Genomic DNA, 26,403 nt, shown 5'->3' on the forward strand with positions numbered 1-26,403 from the left:
AATGGATAGAATTATAAACTAGAAGCAATATAAAATGATTCTAGTTATAACAAACTGCTAATATATATTTTCCATTGTTCTGAAAATAATTTTATATACTACTCATTTCTTTAATTTGTATTTATTTTTTAACTACATAAAGCAATCTAATCTTATATTCTGACTATCCAAATCTGTAAAAATTTCCTAACCAGTGAAAGATTCCAGTATGTTAAAAAAAAAAAAAAAAAAAAAGACACGACCATTTACCAGAGCTTACTTCTGAAACAGAAAAAAATGGATATTAACTGTTAAGTAGTGCATTTTACTACTGCTATGATTGAATATCCTCTGATCATTCTGACTGGAGACCTGCCTGGAATGTCCCTATTGATGCATTGTCAGCACACAGACTATGTTGAGAGCTTCTGTTGCTAATGCTCTACAAGATGGCTCCTCTTTCAAAAGATTATGTAAATATAGGATCTCAAGTCAAGAACAGAAGAGTTAAGAGAGAATTTTGAAGTTGCTGGTTAAATATTATGCACTACATCTGAACATAATCCCTGCTATCAAGTGGATATCCAGAAGTATACAGGTATTCAAAGCACAGTGCTTGAGTAACACCTTCATTGATTCAGAGCTAAGAGCAACTAGAAAATGGCATATCTGTCACCCTATTCTTTTTCACTTAGTGTATTACTTGGGAAATAAAACTGTAAATGTAAGCAACATGCAAAAGTCTCTTCAACTTTCATCTCACATTCCAAACTGCTTCAAGTACATCCTGGTTGCAGCTCAGGATTAAAGCCAACAAAAATAACAGGAAAATGAAAGGTCATTGAATATTCTTTTTTTTTTTTTTTCAAGTCCACTTCTTTTCTTTTATTTTTCCTTATGGTATTTATGTGGTATACAATTTTGTTTTTTCAAAAAATATATATTTTTAAAAACTACATCTGTTCCTTTCAGTAACCACAAATATGGCCTTATACCATTCAAAACTCCTCAGAGTTTTGACACGATTCAGAAAAAAAGTACTTTTCTATTTAAAATGTCATTCTCACAATGCTTCAAAATTCTCAGTTTCAACACTGAGCAGTTATACTGCCTGGGGGACCTGATTTCTGCCCTAATGCATCTATCACTGATGCATTATTTATTCTAAAGTACCAAGCACATTCTTTTAAAATAGATTAGTTAAATTCCTTGCCACTGTAATTGCACAAATTTAAAAGCAGTGCATAAGAAAATACATTTGTGCAGAAATGTACTGTACCTTATGTGACATTTCCTTATTGTAGGTTCAGAAGAACACTCGTGTAGCAACCTGGATCTACTTATGTGGTCACAGAAACCTGTCTTTGACTGCTTTGCATGAATTCATGATTTCTAGTTAAGTTATTAAAATCTCCATAGCTTAATGCATTCCATTAATGCCACAATGAGCAAATACTCACTGAAAATTAATTACTGAGTATTTTGCAGTGAGATTTGAAATCTCTTCTCAGTTCTACACTAGCTCAGATACTGGTTCAAAATGATGCTACAGGCTATTACTTAATGTGGTAGGCATCAGCCACTATCTCAGATGCTGGACTGCAGTACAGGAGCATCTGTAAGTTGGCAAAACAACATTCAGACTAAAACTTGTCTCTTTATCTCTCCAGGATTAACAAGTAAAACAAATCATTTCCAAAGTATGACAAAGCCACTGAGGATATGATAGAAACAATTTTTAAGTATTAATATTTAAAAATACAAAACACTTTATGAAAAAGTACCTGAACCATATTTCCAAGTATAAACAAATTGCAAGTAGTCATAAAGCAGTAGTGTTAAAAACTGGTTATTCAACTAGCTGCTGGGCAATGCATGAATTATACGATCCTTTTTTGCCTTCTCTTTCCCTTGCAGGCCTACATGGTTGGAAGGTTACCAAGATCTTCAAAACCCAAGGTCTCTGTAATGATGTCTCTTTGAGGAACCTGATCTTTGAGCAATGTGGTCTTTTAAGGAACGTGATCTAGTGGGAGGTGTTTGTGCCTATAGCAGGGGGTTGGAAGTAGATGATCTTAAAGGTCCCTTCCAACTTAAAGCATTCTATGATTCTGTGTCATTGCTATGTTGTAGATGCACATCTAGAATCTATAGATACCAAAGCTTCCTATTACTTAGACTTGTTTTTCCTATGTTAAAATGATAAAAATTAAAAAGGGCAAATAGACGTGTTTTGAAGAACAACTGGAGAAGCAACTACAGGTTAGATTATTATTATTACCACTTTCTCAGCCCTGAAACAATAACAAGCAGTTGTAATGTACAAATGTCTCCCTTTTTTTCTGCTCAAGCCTGAAAAATCTTACTAGATCTGCTTTACATTCTACTCATCTTAAGAGTTTTGTAAGCAAGATTCTGTAGTTGCATATTTCTCACACATCTGTTTTTGACATTTGGTAGTTTGTGGTTTTGACTAATGTTTTTTGCAACCATTTCCTTCAGTATGCTGTATATTATATTACCTGTAAGAAGCATCTTTTTGGTCCTTTTTTTTTTTTAGACAAAATGATATGATCATATCACAGAACCAACACAAGCAACTGTACAGTCAAGGCTACTTCATTCAAATATGTGCGCACAAAACTTTAATATGTGGGATAAAAATCATCTGACAGATCCCATCTATCATTCTGCCATTTAAAAATATTTCTCAAATTTTTGAGAGATACGAAACAGTCACATTTTGGACCTGAAATTTAAAATCCATGGAGAAGGATTAGAAAAGGAAAATCAGTCTATAAAAGAAATTAATTTGTCTCGGCCCATAATAGATTTCCAAAAGTTTGTTAAACCAAATGTTCATGGAAAATATGGCAGAAGTCTAGTAGACATTTATGTCCTGCCTATCAAGGATGCTCTGACACACTGAGCATATGCAATCCTTTCAGAGTAATTAGGTATGCTGACAATTCTGAAATAATTGGCACCAGGTGACGTGTACAGTGAGAACAACTATCCTTGTTGTACCTCAGGATACTAGCTATAATGTAGTGAAATGTATAGCATTGAAGAAGATTGCCAGTTTTAGATACTTGGTGGAAGCACTGTAAAAGAATTAATTATTTTGTATTCAGTGCAGGGTTTTACTTCATTAACAAGTTCAGGTCATAAAAGGATGCAAAGATTTAAAAAAAAGAATAATTATCCATATGTACACATTGCAACAAACCTTATTTACAGCATTCCATGACAGTCATAATTTATTTCAAAATTTATCTTTTAATATGACATATTTGATGAAACTAAGGTATCTGGTACATCATCAAATAAAATGTGAAAGAAATGAAGACAGAAATCACTATAGTATTCATTAGAATTAGTTCATTAAATTCAAATGTAAGAGAAACAGCAGTCCTTGTTCTTAGAATTTATCAAATTTAAGACAGTTATAAACAGTAACTTTTGTGCATACTGAATTATATGTTAATTAGAAAATTCTGCTTGCTCTTTTCAAAAATTATGTTAGATACACATTTGAGTTTTCATCCTCAGAGGCATTCTGGAAAAAAAAAATTGAAGGTGTTTTTTTTGTTTTTTTTAATACTGAGAGGCGATGTCTCATACTTCGTACTGGCACCATTTTTTCCACCTCTTAATTTTTAATAATTTTGCGTGCAAAGCATTTAAATAAAGAAAATTTAATCTGTGTAATTTATCTTCATATTTTAAGTTAGCAGGTGAAAGAGTTATGATGTTTGCTAAGAGATATTAATGCTTTTCTCACTAAAACTGGAAAATTTATTCCTCAGATACTGCAACTGAATTTCTACAAGTTAATAAGTACATGTAATTCATGGATAAATTACATCTATTTAAATACATGAATAATAGGAGAAATTACCTTTCAGTATCTCCACTGACTGTGTCCCCTGCTCTCTGTAGAAGAAAAACAAATAGCATTAAGCAACACTAAAGAGATGCACTTCTTTGGTGTACTCAACGTCATGATAACCACAGCAGAAGACGACACCAAAGTAAATCACACTTCTCATTCTGTAACTCAAAGAGAAAAGAAATGGAAAAGATTAATTTCTACGTAGATGTTATTCCACTATGAAGATCATGTTTAAAACAACTTACTTGCAAATAACTTCAACTGCTGGCATACTGCAGTCAAACTTAAGTAAAACAAGAAGCTAAAAATGTCAAAAGGTCAGTTTGCAAAAATATTAAAATTTGAATGGGTGCTCTAGAATGTGTTAGATGTAAAGGAAAACATTGCAATATAGACTTGCAGAAGAAAACTGTAGAGAATTTTAAAAACAATGAGAAACCTGCCATCAAATCTTTCTTTAACACCATGCTTGCATAGCTTTGCATAACTTGATTTTCTAAACTGAAGTTATTTATCTGAAGTTTGGAATTGAACTCTTTTAGGAGCAAGTGATTCAGGATTAAAAATAAAATATTCAAACTCTTTATTATTTTAAACCAAGCTTTCTGATGGAGTTTTCCCACAGCTGAAAAGCAGTTTCTCTTCTTGAAATGCAGAAATTGCCACTTGAAAAATTTTTGACTTTAAATCCTTTCTGAATAACCAAATGGGAAACAGATTCTTTTTTTAGAAGTATAATGCCTGGGGTTTAACATCACTACTTTTGGTACACTGTAAAATATTTAATCTCATACGACCTCAGTAAACAGTTACAGAACTTAGCTGCATAGTTCACATATCTACAGACAGGAAGTCTGCTGGTTCTATTTTTAAGTCTGCTGGTTCTGTATTTAACTCCATAGACTCTGAAAAATATATAGTCTAACTCACACAGATTTAAAATAAAGTTTTGAAATGTTCAGGGGACAAATATTAATTTTGCCACTTCCTTCCTTCACCCCAGATATCATCATATATCATATTTTAATGACTAGTGGATGGTTTGCCTCTGAAAACAGCCAAAAAACCTTAAATAATTAAGTTATTCTGTTAATAAATTAGAGAGGGAATTATGATGTTGTAGTATTTTTAATCTCTCAGAAGTCTTGTTTGTCTACATCTAATGAAATTAAACTAGTTACCTAACATGATATCACAGACATTTTAATAGAGCAGGACCTTGAGTCTTTATCTAGAGTGCAACAGTCTCTGTCTTAATTGTCATGGAATTCTAGTACCCCACTTATGATGCCCCTCATGCTCCCTCTTATTCTGACACACTGTAGTTGTAGTTATAAAAAGATATTTTACAATAGCCTTTATGTTTGCATCCCTAGAGGATATAGGGAAATTTACCTCTTTACTAAGTTAACCATGAATTATAAACAATATGGAATTTCATTTCAATAAGGTAGCTGATGAAGAGTACTGAAATGGCATCCTCACAGTTAAAAGGAAGGAAATCTCCCACATACCTTATTAAGTCTAGGCAATGACAGGAGCTCTCTATTGAGTAATTGAGTACAGAAAGTGCTAACAGGTTTTCTTGTTTAAACTGAGTGATATAAATGACTTAATCCTCCTTAGAGTATACCTGAAATCTAAAGTGTAAAGTACCTACAGAAATGAAAATATAGTGTCTGGAAACATTCATCAGATTTTCTCGAATCAGACTGAGAGATAAAAGCATACAGCTATAGCAAAATATGTGTTTGAAGAGCTTTAGTAAAATCCTGCATAATAAATGTCAGATTTCTGCTGCTGTTAATGCACTATTAAATATGAATGAACTGATCTGATCATCCCTGAAAATAGTGTGCACAGTCTAGTAAAATACATTGTGTGGCCAACCAAGTAAAAGAAATTTGACAGCAGTGCTACCCATGCTACTTTTACCAAAATAAATTTTATTCATCATAAAAGACTTGTAGTTTTTCTTCTCATATCCTTTTGCCTTATAGTGTTACTAATTTTAGCCACTAAAAATAGGAAAGTAATTTAGTCCATTTAATTGTTTCCCATTCTAGTTTTTAATAGGTAGAGGTCTTTCTTTTCTAAGGCTACTCCAAAATTAAAGCATTTCCAGATCAGGATCTATTCACTTTCTCTGTGAATAGGATTCATCCCATACTCCCTGACAAGGCCAACATACTTTTCACTGTTCAAGCCACACTGGCTATCTTGTTTTCATCTCCTATCTTGTTTTCATCTCTGGTTCAGGTCTCTAATCTTCCTTCCAAAATAATGCACAAAGAGCACTTGTACCATGGCTGATCATTTTGGATGAGTGTTCAAGATTCCTTTTGACCAAACAGATTCAATTGATTCAATTAGTGTAACTGCAAACAACTGTTTGCATTTTGTGAACTTGCATATATTAGACTGAAATAGATACAAGAGTAAAGTATGTTTCTGTTAATAAAACAGTTTTTCTAGAAGTCTTATTTTCTATGCTACTAATTTTCATAAATGTTGAACAATAAAATCTAATTAACTAAAGGATAGTCTGTCATAAGGAAATTTTACAATGGCTCTATGATAGTGGGAAAAGGAAAAGATGAGTAAAATCTGTAACTATTCATCGATTATGCAAATTTTTATGGATTAACAGCTCATTGCAATTTACCAAAGAAGAAATTAGCTGTATAGGCAGAAGTAGCAAACAGTTGATATGAGTACGTAAAGGATATTTCTCTTAAATATATTGCATCAATAGCAATTTAAATCTTATTTCTGACTGCCTAAGTAATTTACTTATTTTTTAAAAATCTTTGCTCCCAACCAATTCATTAATGACACACTTACTATTGCTACTTTAGTAGGGATTACTCCATATTTATATACATACACACATGGATGAGATTTTATTTGACTAAATTTTTGTCCCCAAAATACTATCATTTGAATGCAATCTCACTGCTAACTTGAAATGTCAACCTTATAAAAGGATTTCTGATAGCATATATGTAAAACCAACAAAACCCACACTGACGTTTTTATAAACGTGTACATTGCTACAATTAATTTCCTTGTGGAATTCAATTGCATGCACAGATATTTACAGTGACATATACGATAGACTTCTATCTGCAATTTCATCAGTGTTACGCATCTTTTTTTGTGAGCAGTTGCTTCTTAAATTCCTGTTATGTGGAAAACAAATTGCCTTAGCCTAGTTCTCAAATTAAACTTTACTTCATCTTACTAAAATGTCACATTCATGAGTAGCAGACACGTGGGAGGCTCATGAAGGACAAGTCTCACCATGCTGCCACATACTATAAAGCACAAACTCTGTGAAATTCAGGTCACTGGCACCTACTGGCTTTCTTTCAAGTCAGCTTTGTATTCATGTAGCTCCAAGAATTTTCAGTGGATCTACTTCAGATTTGCATAAGCAGAAATGGAAGGAGAATGAGGTCTGTACCTGCAATAACTCAACAACTATTGACCTAAAATTTCTATAAATAATTGAAAAATAAGTGAAGAAATGATATAAAATCACAGGAAAAAAGTCTGCAGAGATACTCTAAAGGTGTTTAAAAGTCACTGTTTACTTGTTTACATGTGGAGAAGACTAGAATTCTTGGTAGTGAGATTAGAATATCTTGATAATGAAAGTTACTAATTACAATGACCAAATGAAATATATTCCATCTAGTTACATCATATATTCAAAAGCAAACTAAAAGGTTTTCCTTTACCTTTATAATAAATATTGTTCCTCCGCCCTTCTATATTCAGATATTTAATGCTCTCCAAAATTACTTCTTCAGCTGCTTCCTGAACTCATATATTCATTATCCTAAGCATTTCTTTACAGAATGCTTGTTCAAAAATGAAACTGTAGCTGTGCTGCCAGGGGCTTTATTTATCTCTCTAGCTCAGTGAGCTGATGCTTAAGCCACTGAAGACGTAACGTTTGCAAAATTATTATGCTCTGCAAAAAATGAAAGCTGCCTTTGAGGTTTTTCTTCCACTCCTGTTGAGGGGTGAGATAATAGAGACAGGAAATAATCTTGTGCAAGACACACACGTGAAATTCAAAGAATTCAATTTTTAAGCTGAAAAAATTGTGATAGATGAAAAAGTAACTAAGGATAGAAAAGAAAATATCCAGTCAGAAATTTTAATTATGTTCTACATTATGGATATTATGCCAGTGTATAAGAAGTAACAGACAGCAGCAACATTTTTAAACATTTTAGGAAAAAAAACATCTAAAAGAGAAGACACCCCAGATCATAGATGAGATTTTAAAAGTGCTCTAGGAGAGCATCTAAAAGAACATTAGCCCTTTGGCTAATGATTTCTCATGTAATAAATTAGAAAAAAATCCTCAAAAGGCCAAAGCACAGCAACTGATAGACTGTATTTTGTACTGACTGAAGTCTCTTTCTCCTCATGAATCCACCCCTTTAAAGGAAATTTAAGGGAGGTTGATCCTGAACATCAAAAGATGTAGACAACAAAGAAACAAAAAAGCCAAAATAAAAGCTCTACCTAATTTCTTCAAAAACTAAGCGTAAATACAGCACTCTAAAGAAATCGAGAGGTTTTTATAGAATAACTGTTTACTAGCAATGCTGTATAATAGCAATCTAAATTTTACACAAGATGTACAGCATCTAAAGAGACACTCATTTGAAGTGTATGCTAAGGTTTAGAGAACAGAATTCTATTTGATTACAGAAAAATTACAGGATAGAGTGAATTTTAGGCTAGTAGTATTGAAGTTGGTGTAAAAGATCACAGACATGAAAAATGTACTACAGCACACATGAAAAATGTACTACAGCTCCTTCTGGAACGTCAATGTACAGAGCCCTTATACAGCTGTAGATCCAAGCACATGAAATTATGCTGATAGATACGGAATGTAGTTTTGAACTACATTCAGTAGTAAGTTTCTAATGTCAAGAAGCACAAATATTTTCCTATTGAGGAATTAAAAAAAATTGACATTCAGACAAACATTCAGCAGTGACTTTCCTGCACGAGATTTTATGGGAAAGGTAAAGGAAGCGGAAGAAGAAGAGTGGTCCAGGTTGGAAAGATGTAGTGTAGCTTGAAGAATTTACACAGGCCAGGGAAAGAGATTCAGTTCTTTTTCCTTCCTTTTCCTCAAGGAACAGGCTACCCAGGATCCTCTATGGAGAACTGATCTTTGTTTCTTTCATGCCGACAATGCTGTCTCTTGACTCTCACCTGGAAACTGTCTAGGAAGCTGAAAAGCGAAAGGATGAGGGCCAAGGCTCCCAGTGTACATAGAGGAAGACTCAGAGGAGCGTCTTCAGCATACTACCGCTGGCTTCCTGCATACTGATCTCTTGGTCATTAACAACAGAAGATGATATCTGTATCACAAGGAAGATGAGTTCACACATTTGCATTTTCTGCATTCTTCTGGATGAAGAATATTCCAGTTATGGTAGAAATAACGTCAGTTTAATATTAATCAACATGTGCTGAATCAGATCAATCCAAATGGCTGTTAATTTACCCTTAAAGAACATCAAGAAAATAATAAATATTTCTACAGGCTTCAAAAAATTAATAAAAATAAATTCATCGGCCTGAAAAACATAATACAGTATATCTTAGCTCTACTGTGACTTTCTGGAAATAGAGGATTCTGGATTGCTTCACAAATAGCAGCTTATTTATGAGAATACAGCAAGTTAAAAATGCTTCATTCGCAATCTTTTATTAACAGTAGTAGCTCATTTGAACATTGTAGAATAAAAATCTGTGCTAATACAGCAGAATTATTTATGAAAACATGCTGTATGCTTGTATAAAGATAGCCTCGTATATTAGGATTTTTTTACTGTATCTCAGACTTTGGATAGTGTTAATAAAAAAGGAAAACTTTTCCTAATAATTTATTTCCCCCAGCAACACCAGAACACTTTAAGATGAGGGGAGGGAACCAGAGAAAGCATCTCCTATTTGTCTGGAGGGCAAGGCAGCAAAGAGTAGATACAGGAATGTTTACCCCTTTATAAACTAAAGGTAAAAATGTTGGAAATCCCAAGCTACAGGAATGCCATCAAAGCTTGACACTGTGAAAAGCAGCAGATGTGCAGTGTACAACAGGAGTATAAATGGAAGGAGATACTGTAAATTGCCTTTTCTATTTTGAGTTATGTTTATAGATTATGAAGAGAGGTTAGTTTATGGAATTATGTTTGAAGAGAACTGAAAACAAATATATAATTGGAGATTCATGTTTTAAGGTGGTCCTTGCAGCACCAGCAAGATACTCAGCTTGATGTCAGCTCCAGCTTCCATGTATACAGTTAAGATACAGAAATGCAGAACAAATGCATAGCAATCTTATCACTCAATCACTAGAAAAGGGCAGAATCAGTTTGAAGCTATAGAACCTAAAAAAACACATATTAGCTTCTCAGATCTTATAGATTCCTTGCAATCATCCTCACAGTGATTTCTCAACATACCAAGAAAAAGAAAAAGAGTGTTTTCCACCTTTCAGATGCTTAAAAAGAAAAGATAGAAGTTACCTGTAAGGAAACTCATTTTTTGACAGTTAAAAGGCTTTTTTTTTTCTTCTTCTAGTAACAGAAAGGAAGAAATAAAATAAGAACTTTTCCTACAAAATTGGCAATAAAAGACTTCTTCTTCAGTCATATGGAGCTGAATACATATGATTCTCCCAGATTACCTCAATTATTGTATCTATCGTAGTACTCAGACTACTTACCATCCAGAATAACATCTGGAACATCTGGCACATCCCACCATGCATACATTACAGAAAAAAAAGAGGATCTGCATTGTTTCTGCATACATTTTAGTTCTCAGCATGTACCACTAAATTTTATGTCTTTTGTGGAGCTGTCTTCTGCAGTTCCAAGAACAGTCAGATAGCATTTACATTATTCAATGCAGAAAAAAGGCATAAACTGCCAACTTTGTGTCATCAGCAGCAAGAAACTAAATAGCAAGTTTAGCAATCCCTGTGAAACAATGACTAATCCTACACTAATATAATGCTTCAAATTACCTTTACAATGGTTCTACTGCTGTAATATTCCCAATGACTACCCCATTGCAGCCATTAGTTGCTTTACTGGGTAGAGAAAGCTGTATTGAAATAATATATTTTAAAATTTGTTAAAAAATCGTCTTTTACGCTAAATTTTAATTCACAAAAAAATTAAATGATTTAACAGTTTGTAATTCAATTTCTTAATATATACTACAAAACAAAATTCTCAGCTACTTTGTAGAAAATAGTCCAGAGCATCTATCATCAAATAATATAGATGAGCACTCATTACCTTACATGAGAATTTAGTATCCAAAGGATTGAATTTCAGAGCTTCAGAAGGAAGTGCATTAAAACCATGAAGTTGGACAATATGTCAATTCTCAGATTGAGTCTGGACTAAGAACTCCATTGTTTCTTTTAGACAAGAGCTGGTTCCCATAGTGTGAAATGGAACTGACCAGCAGAAAATGTACAGTTTGCTAGAGATTTTAAAAATCCTGAGCAGCAAACTTTCAAGACAAAAAATGTTCTCTGTTCAAGACTTTTTGCCTTTTGGTTTATGGTGAAAAAATATGGAATGAAAAATATATCTTGTAGGTTTTTTTTTTTTTTTTTTTTTTTGTTGGGCAAACAGCCAGTATTACCCTACCTATATATCCATTTTACATAGTAATTCTGCATCCTCACTTCAACTTATGAAATCAGTCTGATTGTTTAATTTTACGTTCCAAATGCACATTACTTCCAAAGCATTAAACTAATTCTACAAATATGCAATTACCGATTTTGTAAAACTTCTTACATCTACATCTGGTAATCTGAACTCTTTTCTTTTAAATATATGTATATTTGTGTAACCATGCCTAAAGAATAAAGCAATGGCTAAATGAGACTGTCTTATCTATCTTTGGATGCCCCATCCCTGGAGGCATTCGAGGCCAGGCTGGATGTGGCTCTGGGCAGCCTGGTCTGGTGGTTGGCGACCCTGCACATAGCAGAGGGTTGAAACTGAATGATCATTGTGGTCCTTTTCAACCCAGGCCATTCTATGATTCTATGATCTCAAGTTTATCTTTTCATTGTGCTGCATTTGTTTGCTCACAAGAAATGGGAAGGCGATGGAGCTCTTATCTTTCATTATTATCTCCATTTTCCAAAGCATTTGCCTGGATTCAAATTTTGATCTCCATCCTCAAATTCTGGATATATATTAAACATGGAGGAATTCATGGAAATTTGATTACAACCGTTCTGTAGTTTTGACTTTCATAAGAGAACAAACTGCGTCTGTCTTCTGCCTCCCAACATCCAAGAAGAGGCAAAAGACAAGAAATTAATTGGAAAATTAAGATGATATCAAAGAAATGATTATTTAAAAAAAAAAAAGGAATTAGCAACAGCTGTTTAGCAACAATTTGGTTAGGTAAGCTCTGAAATATCTCCTTTTATGTCCTACTAATTGTAAATTCTCAATTGAATAAAATCTCATCACCTAAATAAATAAATATACTGAAATACTTTATATATATATATATATATATATATATATATATATATATAAAGGAAACAAGATGATCTACTTAAACTCTAATTTCTGATTCTAGCTAGAACTATATTTTTTTTTTTCTGTCAAAATGTCATTAAATGTTCTTTGATATTTAAAATTTTCATTCTAAGTAGCTATTTTTCACAGTTTTTTGCTTCACTTTTCAGAATTCTTTCAGTATTCAAAGTGGAAAGACTTTGTTCATAAAAATGATCTTATACTGGCAAGAACCCAGAAAACCCGTGTCAGCAACTCTTGTGTATTTGTCGACTCAGTTCCTCTTGTATATTTATAAGGCAGTTTACTGAGTGCTTCAGATATTTTGATTCCTTTGACTCTCTCCTGAAGAACCGCAAAGTTGTGACTCAAATGTTTGAAACACTTAGACTGATAGAAGAATTTACACCACTGTGTCTGCAAATGACTCCTCCAGGTGTCTTCCTCTGCAGTTAGCACACATTGTAATAGCCTTTATGTGACTGGTACTGAATGGTCTGTTGGGGTAGACCAACCACTGAATGTAATGTTCTGTGCTCCCATGATAAAGCCTTCTTTTTTCTTCAGTTACCACCATTATATTCAAACCCTTTAAAGCTGACATGTTACGTTCTTAGATTATGTTTTCATACTTCTGTTATCCTGCAATATCATATTAAAAATTTAGTATGTTTAAAAATGATATTGTTCTTCTAATACAAAATGAAAGCCACAGCATAAGAATTCTGCTCCTAGTCACCTTGATCTACAAACAGAAAAAAATGGTCAATAATAATTTACAACTGCAATACTTCTGTGATGTGCTTTTTTTTTTTTTTTTTTTGCAAAGTGATTGGTTGTATTGGAAAAAGTGTGATTATGTGGTATGTTAGCCTTACACTTACACAGGAATGCAATGAGGTTGCTTTGGTGATGATAAATGGTAAGACAACAGGCCTGTCTCTGGGAACTTAACCAGCAACTATCATTATTTAAAACTCAGCCTGCAAATTACCCCACATAACCCATTTCCCTTTCTTCAGAAGTCAGGTGAGTCAAAAAACTTTCACTGTTCCAAGTGGAGTCTCTACAGAGAAACATTTGCAGTTATGACATGCTGTTTTATTTTTGCAGATTTGCACAATGATTTTCTCATTCCTAACAAACTAGATGATGACAGTTTTTTCTCTCGATTTGAAATCCTTTTTCTTTGACTCTGTGATCCCAGCAATCTGTGTAAGAGTTTACAGATGTAAGAAACAACTGTCAACAGTCAGTCATATATTTTGGTTTATAAACTACTTGACTTTCTCCAAAGTTGGGGAAACCCTATGTTTTTCAAAAATGCTAAGTTTCATTGGCATAGGAAAAGGAAACTTACATTTTCCTCACAACAAAAGGAAAATATCTGATCTTCAGAATATCAAATGCTGGCAGCTTGCAGGAAACAGAGATGAATGGCAGGCTATGTTTGAAGGTATCCCCTTAGGCAAAGCTTACTCACTTCTCAGGCTTGATGAAAATAGAATAATTTCTAAAGATTTTGCTTAGGGAGAGAAACACCAGCAAAGCCCCCAAACGCAAAAGAGTATCAAGATACTTGCTACAAGACCTGTGTTTTCTTCTACTTCTTCTAACAGGAAGTTCACCAAGATTAGAAAATAAATACACCCTAAGAAACTTCCACATTGATTGTGGGGAAGAAATCTGCTCTTTTAGTAAAACTGCCTTGAATATGTTAAGATTTGAGCACCCAAACCTTTGAAGATACCACTCTGTGTCAAAAGAATGGAGTAGACAGCTCCCAGATGGTAGGACCATGAAGAAGGCAAGATACACATACAAAGTATGAATAATGAAAACTGATCTCTGAAAGGCTATTCCTTATTTCTAGTCATCTAAAGCAACACCAAAATTCTGTACTAGCTGAGAGTTGCGGGAACTTTTTCATTGTAGTTATGAGAAATGGTTGTTCATCTGGGAGACACAAGTATTCCAAATTTATTGCTTCCAGGCTAGTGACAATCCACAGTTTTCACTCCAAAATATTTTCTGTATTATTATTATGAACAAATTCATATTACTGGACTGTGGCCATGGTATCACAATGTAAATAAACAATAACACCATTAAGCTTAAGTCTGTTTTTAGGAGACATACTGACTAAATTAGATATATGGTAACTTTAAGTAATCTATAATTGTTATCAGAGCTTGAGATCCTTATGAATCAAAAAAAAAAAAAAAGAAAAAGGTCAAATGCACTATCTTACTTAAAGGATCTCATCTCATATCCAGTGGTGCTTGCCACCTGTCTAGACTATTCTTCTGTGAAAGTTGTCTTGATATGAGCATTATGAAAATTCTTGGACCATAAAACACAATATTAAAATATAAAGTAAAAAAATATGCATTTCTATCTTATCAATCCCTAAAGGAAAATGTTTTATGATTTTCCATGTAATCAATAAAATTAATAAATAAAAATTAAATAGCATTTTTCGTTATGTACTTACGTGGTAAAGTGGAACTGTATTATTTTCTGCTAGTGCGAAATTCAAGATATCTTGCTGTCCTGGTTCAAGCCTAACGTTAACAGTAGATGTCAACATAGATGGACTAATAGGATAGTTTGGACTGCTTGCACTTTTGCCTTTTTTTCTTGACCTACGACCTGTGTCCCTTTTGCTGTCTTTCTGTGTCAAAGGCTCTTCTTGGATAACCAATATCTTATCATCACTCAGGTACCGCAGAAGTGAATTCTCAGAGTCAGTGGTTGGATGGAAAAAAGTGAAAAGAAATACAAGTGAGACAAAACAAAGAATCTGGATTTCATTCCTACAATCATAAACAGTAAGGCAAGTTACTAGCTAAACACAAAACCTTGCTTTCCTTTACAACAAGTTTATTTTAATCTTACATAAGTTTACAATAAATATGGCACTATGATATTTCAAACACACAACTTGTTTCAATTGAATGTTATATGAGGTGTGTTTAAGCTCAAGGGAAATGTAAAACAGCTGATTTTTCAGTTTTTACATTTACACAAAATATTGGCTGCTATGGAGAACTATCTTTATTAAATGTATAGTGTTCCACTAAACTACAAAACAATACAATAAGATGAAATGCAAATGTTAACACTTCACATTTTATTCTCCATTAAAAAAACACAACAGTTAGAGATGAGACGTGGAAAGGAACCTTTTAAAAATCTATTTTTCATTTGTTAATAAATCCTGGAATCTAGGAATTCAACCCTAAATCTTCAAAACAGACCAATCTGTGGATTCCTCCTCAGACTGTAAATCACTCTGTTGTCTCAGTGAAAGAGTTGCCGAACAACACTTCATGTTCAGGACTACAGAACTATTTACAGGGAGCCATTTACATATAAATTTGGTTTAAGACAAATCACCTATATTTAGAAAGGACATATGGACTGGTCCTAGTAGACAGAATTAACACCTAACTTGACATTATCATTAAAATCTACAATAGTAGCACTTTATAAACACACAAAATGATTTACAGTGTGGGCTAGGTCCCATTAAGTTAGGGATAATTACACAAATAACAAGTGGAGTTGAGTTACAGTAGAGTCATGTATGTCATCCTTGACTGTGTTAACAAATGACAGTACTTTTCATGCTTTGCAGTCATTAAAACACACAGCATGAATGTTGGGAATTCTTTCCAGGGTATGTCATACACATGTCATGTGTCTTTGTAATTAGTTTATATGCATACACACTTCTAGTCTTTATGCACCTAATTTGAGTCAACGTTATTTTTACAGTAACCGACATGCCATTTTGAATGAAAGTTTTGATTTAAAAACAGATTTTGGTTACAACAATTTGAACTGAATGGCATCTATGATTATCCAGCCTACATTTAAATATCTCCTGTACTCGACAATCTCCACAAACTTTTGCAATGTCTCACTTCATTCACTACTGTGTTCTCAAATACATCCCAGCCATCTGCCACAAAGCAGAACATAGCACCAATCTCATGGTAACATTAGGTAGGCTGCACTTCTAATAATTTAAGATTTACTTAAAAAGACATTTTAGAAAATATGAGATTTATTTTACTAGTCATTACTGAAAGGGCCTATGCTTTCCATCCCTTCTGTATTTTTGCTCCTACAGATAATGCTGTATTTTCTTTAGCATGGTTTAAATTTAACCAGACTTTTTCAATGGACTGCTCATCATTTATGTTCAGCTGTCAGCCACAACAGTGACTTCTTTACAGGCAACTTCTTTAAGCAAACTTTACAGAAGAATCTTCATTAAAAATAACTTTAAATCAGCAAAACATGTACCTAACTTAGTTTTTGAAGTTTCAAGTGTGGATTTCACAGTATACTTCCAAGGCTTCAAATCAAATCTGTTTTTTAAATCAAATTGTTATTTGAACCATTCTAAGAAATGACAGTTAACTTATAAGATAAACAACTATCATTAATTAGAAAATGTTAATATTTCAAGTTCTTTTTGAAATCAGTTTTATGGATCTAAAGTTGAGGACTGAAAACACAGGAATAATTACATTCTTTGTTAAAAATTTTGATAGAATACATTTGCAGTTTTATTTCTTAAAATTATTTTAATAGGAAATGTACCTTTTTTTTGTTATATTTCAGAATGAAAAGAATAATCAAAAGAACATGAATTAGATCTACAGGAAAGTCCTATTCTCAAATCTTAATTCTTATAACTTATTTTACTGTAAGAATCAAGAACTGTTTGATATTAGCACATATCTAAATCTCACAGTTTTTTTTTCCCCTACGTGTTTATCTTTCATTATACAAACTGTACTGTACTGTACCAGTACAGTCTATTTTCTGTGGCAATCAAGAAAGCTAGATTTAGTTCTGCGATGATATCTTTGTGGTTCTTAAGTGGAAAAAAAAAAAAAAAGATTAAAAAAAAACTCTGAGAACAGCAGAGAAAAAAAGAAGAAAAACTCACCACGGCTTCCTCTCTTGTATATGTTTTGTTCCTTTGATTCCCCTATCCAACTGTAGTCAGAAGGCATTGAAACAGGTCTTAAATCACCTGGAAGTAAATCAAGGTGAGCCAATATAATTTTTGAAGATCATAAATAGCAGACTGTAGAATGAGTAATGCCTGCACATTAGAGGCATGACATAAGCCTTCAGAGCAAACTTTTTTTATCAGCACCTATACATTATTTAAGCTATAGCATTCAGAATCAGTTAAACACCACAGATTGTAAGATTATCCTCTTCATTATAGGAAGGAAGGTACCAATGATTCTGATGAAATTACTTGTAAACTTAAAGTAGTTTTAAGTTCTTTTCCAGAAAGTCTTCACTCATTAAATAGATCTTTTGGAATAAAAAAATAATTTTTAAAGTGTCTGATTTAGAATCATAGAATCACCAAGGTTGAAAAGACCTCTAAGATCATCCAGTCCAATTGTCTACCTATCACCAATATTTCCCACTAAATCATGTCCCTCAGTACAACATTTAAAAGTTTCTTGAACACCTCCAGGGACAGTGACTCCACCACCTCTCTGGGCAGTTCTGACCACTCTCTCTCCAAGAAGCATTTTCTAACGTCCAACCTGAATCTTCCCTGGTGCAACCTGAGGCCATTCTCTCTAGTCCTATCACTAGTGACATGGGAGAAGAGGCCAACTCCTGCCTCACCACAACCTCCCTTCAGGGAGCTGTAGAAAGCCTTAGTAAAGCTAGAAAGATCATTACTACAGCTACAACATGACATATCTATCAGTTAATAAAAACTATCTGACCTGGAAAAATAGTTGGTAAGTAGTGAGACCTCATAGTTTCAAGGAAGATTAATTTCAAATGTCTTAAAAACAAAAGATGGAGTGTAGTTTGCTAATAAAAACGACAAAGATTCAGACATTAGAATTTTAATTAAATAGATTTTATGGCTATATGGTTATGAGATATTCATGTATGTTATTCATTCCCCGCTATGGTATCAACAGAACATCAATAGCAGACCATTAAACTTGGAATACTACAAAAACTGACTATAAAGCATAAGCACTTTGGCCTTGTCTGAGTGTATTAGTATCAAAAAACAAAAGACAGACACCTTTAAATTATTGGTGAGTCTTTGCATGACCCACAAAATCAAGTGTGCCAGCTGATAAGTACAATAGGTTTCTTAAAAAACAAACTAACACAAAAAAGTCAACAAGACAAGAATATGAATATGAATGCACATAACAAATTGAAATTAACAGAAAAACTTGGCAGCTTTTCTGTTTAAGAGAAGAAAAGTCTGAAACCCTGATGAGATTTGTAACACATAAATCCCAGATGCCACAGCATGATCAACATTAAAGGTATTAACTTAGGATGGGAAACACACACGAGTGAAGAAAAAAGTGATTCTGCATACTGTTTTAATTGTAAGTTCTTTCCCAAATAAATGTAACCTATGAACTTGTTTTACAATTGCAACTTGAATACTAGTAAGACAACAGGAAAATTACTGTGTATAACAATAGAAATTGAAGAAAATAATACTGATTATACCTTGTTCTCTAACACAAACAGAAGAGATTTGATATGCATGGCTACAGGATCTCTAAATGCAGGAACTCTAAGTATGTTAGAGCCAAGAATAATATCAGACAATAAGCCTTGAAAAAAACAAAATGCATTGCAGCCATGATAAATACAAAATCAATTTTCACAAATGTTATGAAAAAAGGAGCTTGTTTGCCTCCATGGACTTTGCATATATTATCAGTATTGAGGGTCTAATTTTCCCAAGTATTATTCCATCTACCACCAGCTGCAACAGAAACTGATTTCTAATAATCACTTTATTTCTGGCAAATCCCTGGCAGGAATTTTTCAGCTGCAGTTTGTGTGAGTTCTAGCAATAATGAAAGCATCTGTTCAACCATGAAAGACTTCAAAAGTCTCATTTTTCCTGTTTAGCCCATGGCTATTTGGTTCCAGCATCAGATGCATGTTTCATAGACCCACCAGAAATCTTGTCTTTCCATAGAGACATACAGTCACTGTGATGAATCAAATATACATCTTCAAGTCAAAAAGTAAAAATGTACACTATAACAGAACAACATTTGGAATTGCTGTTAATTATCAGATTAATTTAACCCAGTATTAAAAAAATACTTTGGTTTAACAATTGTTTTAAAACAACAACAAAAAAATCCTTAGACTTGCAAAACAAATTCTTCCTAGATTTTAGAACACTGTCACAAAGTTAGAGAAAATCAGACAGAACTCTCCACTGTAAAACTAGGACATTTGTGTACTATTATGATTAGGCACAGAGCCCAGTATTTTAAACTTGAAGTCATTATGTACTACAATCCTATGAAAGCATGCCAAATCCATCCATCTGCTTCCAATTTTAATCACAGTTAATATTTCTCTTTCATTCTAATTTTATTATAAAATGATGTCACTTATCAGGGAGATAAATGCAATGTTACTGTATTTAAGATGGAGTACTACTCTTCAGTGTTAACCTGGTTACAGCCCTGTCAAGCAGTGAGTAAATGGCTATAGAAGTTACGAAGAATATTCTAAGAAGAACAAAAATCTGTTAAAATTTTATCAAAGACGAAGAAAATACTTTTGGGTTTTTATAACAAAATGAGAGAAAGGAAAAAAAAAGCATCAGAGTTGGTGGATGTAGTACTTATTGATGGCATCATAAATATTTGACAGAAGATGGAACCTAGCCTTAGGGAACGTTATGTCGAAAAGCAGTCAACACTGCTTTCTCTTAGTCACAAGTAGCATGTCATTTGCATCACCAAATTCACATATAATCACAGTTTTGATTATAAATATTTTATCTTAAAATCCTGTAATAAGTAGAATTCTGAACAATAATAACTTACTTCCCTGAAAATTGAAACACCCAAGTATGTAATCTAATGTTTCAGTTGCATCATTCTAGAATTCATCAAACACCAGAAAGATCATTTTTAGAGATAAACTAAGAAAATTCTCATTTTCAACAGTAATTTTTACACAGATATACATATAAGCAAGAACAGATATGTATAACTGTAATTATATGGGTATACATACATAAAAATATTCTAGTAAACAAGAGTTGATTGTTGTTTTAATAGTATCAGATATTTAAACAGTCATTATTTGAAGATATTGAAATATATTTATAGTACTAAAATTCATCATAGAACACTATTCAGACAATTATGTCTCTTTAAGACAGTGCTGAATTTCCTCTGTCTTTACATCTTACAGAGCCAACAGCACACCATCTAACAAAGAATGGCAGATATTTAGGGCTGTTGTAGCACTTATTCTACAATTTGTAAATCCAGTTAATTTGAAAATGTTAAAGAAATTAAGCCTACCGTGAGTGGGTGTTTTTTCTCTTCTCCGCACCCCTGCAGCTCTGCTTCTCTCATAGTCAGAGCCTATAGGGTGGCCTTCACCTTCAATCAATGTGTAGTATTTACCACTTTCATGCTCAAGAAAATAATTTGGAGACTCAGAGCCTTTCATTGCAGATTTTCCAAACTTGCTGATGTCATCACAAGACATTATGCCAATTTCATCCCTAAAAACAGTAAACCAGAAGATCACAAGGAAATAAACCATTTCACGAAAAACCTAAAGCGTACCAACTGTCTATCAGAAACTCTATAAATGACAAGTGAATGGTAATTGAATTGCTGTGTGTGAGAACGTTCATAAAAGTGATTCAATTCAATTTCAACAAATGTAAATTAATAAAATCATTAGATTCCATTTTAACTGCAAGAAAAACATAATTAACCAAGAGTTTTCTTGCATTTGAAAGGGAGAATCAGTAATTGTTGCAATATGAGATGACAAGGATTTCCCTTGAAAAAATGCATGCTTTCAAATAAGCTGCAAGTCACATAAGAGTAAATAAGACTAAACGATGAGACTTCTTTAAATGCTTTTCTAATTACAAAAACCAGCTTTTGCTCAACCTGTATCCACCTAAATCGAAGATAGGTGTCTCAAAAAAAAATGATACGCTGCTTAAAGTATTTCCAGTTCATAATTTCACTAAATATATAGATGAATTTTTTTTCTCACTTTTATTAATCTAGTAAAATTAAAGTGTAAAACTTTATTTTTCAAGACCTCAGATTCATTAGGAGTTAAATACCTGGGGTCATAAAGTCCTGACATTGGAGAAAGAATGTAAACATCCTGAAGTGCTGAGTTTTCCATTTTGGAGGACATGCCCATTGTACTTGTTGGTGTTGTGGAACTGCTTGTTGGGCTGGTTGGAATTACAGGCTGCCAATAAAAACAACAAAAAACAAACAAACAAACAAAAAAATCAGAAATATATGAATAATAAATTAATGTTTTCTATGAATCAAGCAACATTAAGTCAACATCACACCTTCTTTTTGAATTAGCCATTTTTAGATTAATGATGGTTCTTAGAAGAAGATGTCCATGGAAACACTGTTTCAGCAAGAAGTTCAATGCTATTTATAAAAAAAGCTAATAAAAGACCATTAAAGAAATCAATTTGAAACGTATCTCATGGAAAAATCTGAGATTCGAAATTAAACTATGATTTTTAACCAAAACAAAAAAATCAGTTGAGGAGAAAATGACATATACTATTAAAATACCTTATATTAGACTAGCTGAAATCTAGAAGACTTCCAGTGAATGAAAGCAATCAGAATACTAATATTGGTTTCTACAGATCTATTGTCAACAATTGCTTATTATTTTTCACTGAAATCATAGCTGTGACGCATGTATCACAAAGATAAAAAATAGGTTCTATAGTGTCTACTATCAATTAATCTAAACAATAAATGTGCGAATTACATATATTTAAAGTATTACTAAAATTCGAGGATTTTTTAAGATTTTAATTTTTTAATTTTTAGATGATGACTTTTTCACCCAAATGTCTTATGGATGTCTGAGTCAATGGATATAAGGACTACTAAATAAATATTCAATGCAAAAACATATTCACAAAATTTTTTTTCAGTCAATGTGCAGTGTGATATTTTCATTCAATAAATAGAAATTATTTTATGTAGTATTATTAATCAGATAACGTATATGAAAAATTCAACTCAAATACAAAACTGTGCTTAAATACTTACAACTAGTTTTCTACCATGAAAGCTATGAAGACTAATGGTAATATTTTTCTGAACAGAAAGCTTTCTTTCTTCCACAGATAAACATTAAAAATATATTTGTCATTCAATAAGCATAAGCTGTTTTAAATAGCAGCAAAGAATAGTTTTCCATGAGAAAATCAGCCTGCATAGGGATCCAAATTATTGCCTTCTCTTTCTTATTTAGTCAAATGTCTGGCTTTATCTTTCATTTCAAAAAAACAAATAATTAAAAAATTACTGCCAAAGACAAGCATCATTCATGGCTAACTTTCTAATTCCTTGTCTGGAGATTATGGACTAGTGCAATCTGCACTCTTAGCAACTGCATTTAGTTTACCATCACTATTTCAACAGTTATGGTGTGGCAGTAGTAGTAAAGACTCTAAACAGCAAATGTTCTAGTAATCCCCCAACTTACCTGCAGTTGGATACCTCATTTTATATTATCACCATCAGAGACCAACAAGTAGAAAAGGCATAAAAGGCATTTCAGAAAATGAAAAGAAACTACCTATACAAGTCTCTTGCGAGTAATTCCCAGAAAATTAGAACTTTCCTGTTCACTTTATTTAGTTTTTTTGTTTTTTTTTTTTTAAACAATTCTGAACACTGTTTCCTCTTTCTTTAGCAGCAAGAAAAGAAAACTGTTTTTTTCCTCATGTGGTTTGTTTCCAAGGACACTAATGAATTGCACTGTGCTCTGGATTTTTTCCAACTGACTAAACTAGGTCATTTTAATAATAGCAAATATCATCACAGCCAGGGCTATCAATTAAAAAGATGTCCTCAACTTTTTAAATTTTCCATCTCAGGTCTAGGTAAAATTCTTAAAATTATTTTTGCTGACTCTGAGTGTGTGTGCAAATGATTGCTTGACATAACGTATAAGAAGTCACTCGTGAGCAAAAAAAATCCCAAGAAAAACATGTTTTGATTATAAAGAACTTCTGAAAGTAACACACCAGGTAACTTGCTGCTAGCTATTCATAATTTCTAACAAGAACAGCTCATTATAAGTAGGATAATTAAGTAATGCTTAAATACCAGAATGAAAATGAAACACAAATTTGACCCTCATCAGAAATAAACAATTGCTTGCCAAATGGAAAAATTCAAACTGTTTTGGAAACAAATACATTGCTATGACTCCGATTGTGTTTTGCAAATATTGGAAATAATTATATACTGTATCTATTTCAAAAGTGCTATTCAAAACAATAAATACATGGCCGCAGTGCATCCTGCAAAAAAAAGCAGGACAAGATCCAGAAAGCTGGTGAAGCCCAGTAATACAGCAACAAGAGGCTCAAACATGGACATCCCTTACCTTTTGAGGGGATTTGATGATTAAGGATGGGGCACTGAGTCTCTGCTTCCTCCCTTGAAGGAATAAACTCAATCCCCAGAATTCCCCTGATGGGTGAATTCACAGAAAACACACAGGCGTCACTCTTCTATATGGATTGCCTGTGGTAAGGGAAAATTGGGCTTTGTAACTGTGTATCACCCTATGAATTCCTATAGTGTGTCATTTTTGTCAGAACAGATTGATTCATGCCAGCAATATGGATAACTAATTGCTTATTGGACAAGCTGCTATTCAGAAAGGTTGGCTGTTCAACAATAAGAATGCTACTCCTCAGAAGTACGAACGAGAAGTCTTAATACTACTACTACACCAGTATTTCTCACATACTGGCAAATCAGTATGGCTATGCTGTGAAACAGCTAGTATGTTCACAGTATGTTCATGTCTTGTGGATTTATAAATTTTTGATAGTTGAAATATACAGATTTTCGATTTCCATGTTCGTCTAAGCAGATGTTACTTTCCTTCTTTTGCTCTATAAGCATCCGTTCTCATAATGTTACAGAATTTATCTCCTGTATAAATTTTATTATGTATTTTTTATCTATTTAAGATTTGAAATTAGCTGGTTAACTAGAATTATTTGGAAGATATTTATTAAGTCTCAGGGCATGGCATGCATTTTCTAATATGTAAGAATTATTAGAAAACTGTCAGTTTTGAAAAGCTGTAATACTCATATCACCAACTGGCAGATTCTATAGCTCAAGCAAAATAATAAAAGTTTAATGTTCTGGGTCAAGTACATGTAACAGGAAGGATTATTCTCAATAGAAAATTTCTAGGAATAAAAAAAATATATACAATAAATCTTTGAACTGAATGAAATGGCTGCCACGCTCACTTTTTTCTTGAAAAACAAAACAACAAACACGAACAAACAGAACTCTATTTGTCATTGCAGATGAAAGAACCATTGAATGGAAGGATGACCAAGGAATTTAAAAACGAAAATAGTTTTTGTATTGCCTCATAATGCCAAATATGATTCATAATATAATGATTCATAAATTAACTTATGTTTTTTTTTACATAAATATTGTGAAAAAAAATAAAACCTATACGAACCTTAAGCAATCATAGAAAATCTGACTTAAAAAAATTCCTGAGTATCAGATAACAAATATTTTTTCAAACCTCTGAATTTCAAGTTCTTAAATCCTTCCTCTGAAATTCTATTATGCTTTTTTATAAGAATTATATCTTATATTTTAGCATTTTAGAATTCATCACATTTTTGAATCACACACATACTTCATGTAGCTATGTACAGGAGTGATTCTATGATTTCTTCTAAATAAATTTATTTGATAACTCTTCTAATTCCTCTAAAGAAAAAAAATATATATATATATATAAATATATATATATCCCATCAAAGACTATGCAATATCTGTGATTTCAGAAAAAGGATTGTCACTTTCTGGGTAACTGCCTAATTCCTTTAGGACCCTGCTTTCTGGTAGTTGGTGAGGGCAGGGGAAGGAAGGAAATGTTTGGCTCAGTTTTCATGAAAGATCTGGGTTCGCTTTACACGATGTATCTTTATTTGCTTTCTTCCCTCTTCAGCCAGAAGAAAGGAAAATATAGAGGAAAAACAGGCAACTCTTTGTGAAAGAAAAATTTTTAGCCAAAAACTGATCTGAAATTTGCTGTTTAAACATCAAAAATACTATGTCAGGATGGAAGAACGTTCTGCATGTACTCAGGGGGCATATAATGTTACCCTTTTTTTTTCTGTGACTGTCTGACATTTGCTGGATCATTTACAGTCCTGATCTACTTTAACTCAGACTTTTTTTGTAGATTGTCACTTGGCCAGACATTTCATATCCTACATTCATGTAGCTGGTTACTTTTAACTGAAGTATAAAGCCTTGTCTATGCTGACTGTATTCCACTTATTTTTGAAAGTCTGTCAGATAACTTGTTGATGCTCCAAGATCAAATTTAATCCAGAAGCAGTAGAAAGCATGAGAAAAACAAACAAATTAAACCAGGAGCCTTCCTAACAATTCAATGAATTAAAAGAATCTAGAGAGTCTAAAAAGTGCCAAAATCAAACAAAGGCAAGGACATCCTGCAGCCATGAACAGGGAGAGGGAAGTGAGATCATTGTTTTTCAGCAGCATCAAGCTGTTAGGTCAGCTGTCCAGGAAACACAAGACTTAGTATCATCTTGAAATTAATTATGCTAGTTCCAAGTCATTAACAACAACAGTAATGACACTAGATGTAGGTGGGAAACTGGCAAAACCAAACAATGCATTTGGAATTGTTTCTAGGTCCTAACACTTGAGATCATTTTTGTGGACTGAAGACTAAAGAAGACTACAAGATGTTAAAGATCTTGTTAAAGATTTTCAATACCTTATTACAAAGTCTACTGTTAAGAAATAACCCTGC

The 26,403-nt window shown here is 32.9% G+C and overlaps 1 protein-coding gene across 1 annotated transcript in view; it reads right to left on the bottom strand.

Annotated features, from left to right (window-relative positions):
* Positions 1-26,403, bottom strand: part of LOC104912176 (connector enhancer of kinase suppressor of ras 2-like) — a 173,218-nt gene that overhangs the window by 38,011 nt on the left and 108,804 nt on the right. Inside the window, exons 10-14 of the mRNA XM_085230711.1 lie at positions 21,635-21,768; positions 20,847-21,052; positions 17,443-17,527; positions 14,969-15,224; positions 3,881-3,915 (exon numbers count right to left, since the gene is read on the bottom strand). Coding sequence (XP_085086837.1) covers positions 3,881-3,915; positions 14,969-15,224; positions 17,443-17,527; positions 20,847-21,052; positions 21,635-21,768 — 716 coding nt within the window. The remainder of the gene's footprint in view (positions 1-3,880; positions 3,916-14,968; positions 15,225-17,442; positions 17,528-20,846; positions 21,053-21,634; positions 21,769-26,403) is intronic.

This window comes from Meleagris gallopavo, chromosome 9 (genome assembly GCF_905368555.1).
Source record: "Meleagris gallopavo chromosome 9, MGAL_WU_HG_1.1, whole genome shotgun sequence".
Classification (NCBI taxonomy): Eukaryota; Metazoa; Chordata; class Aves; order Galliformes; family Phasianidae; genus Meleagris; species Meleagris gallopavo.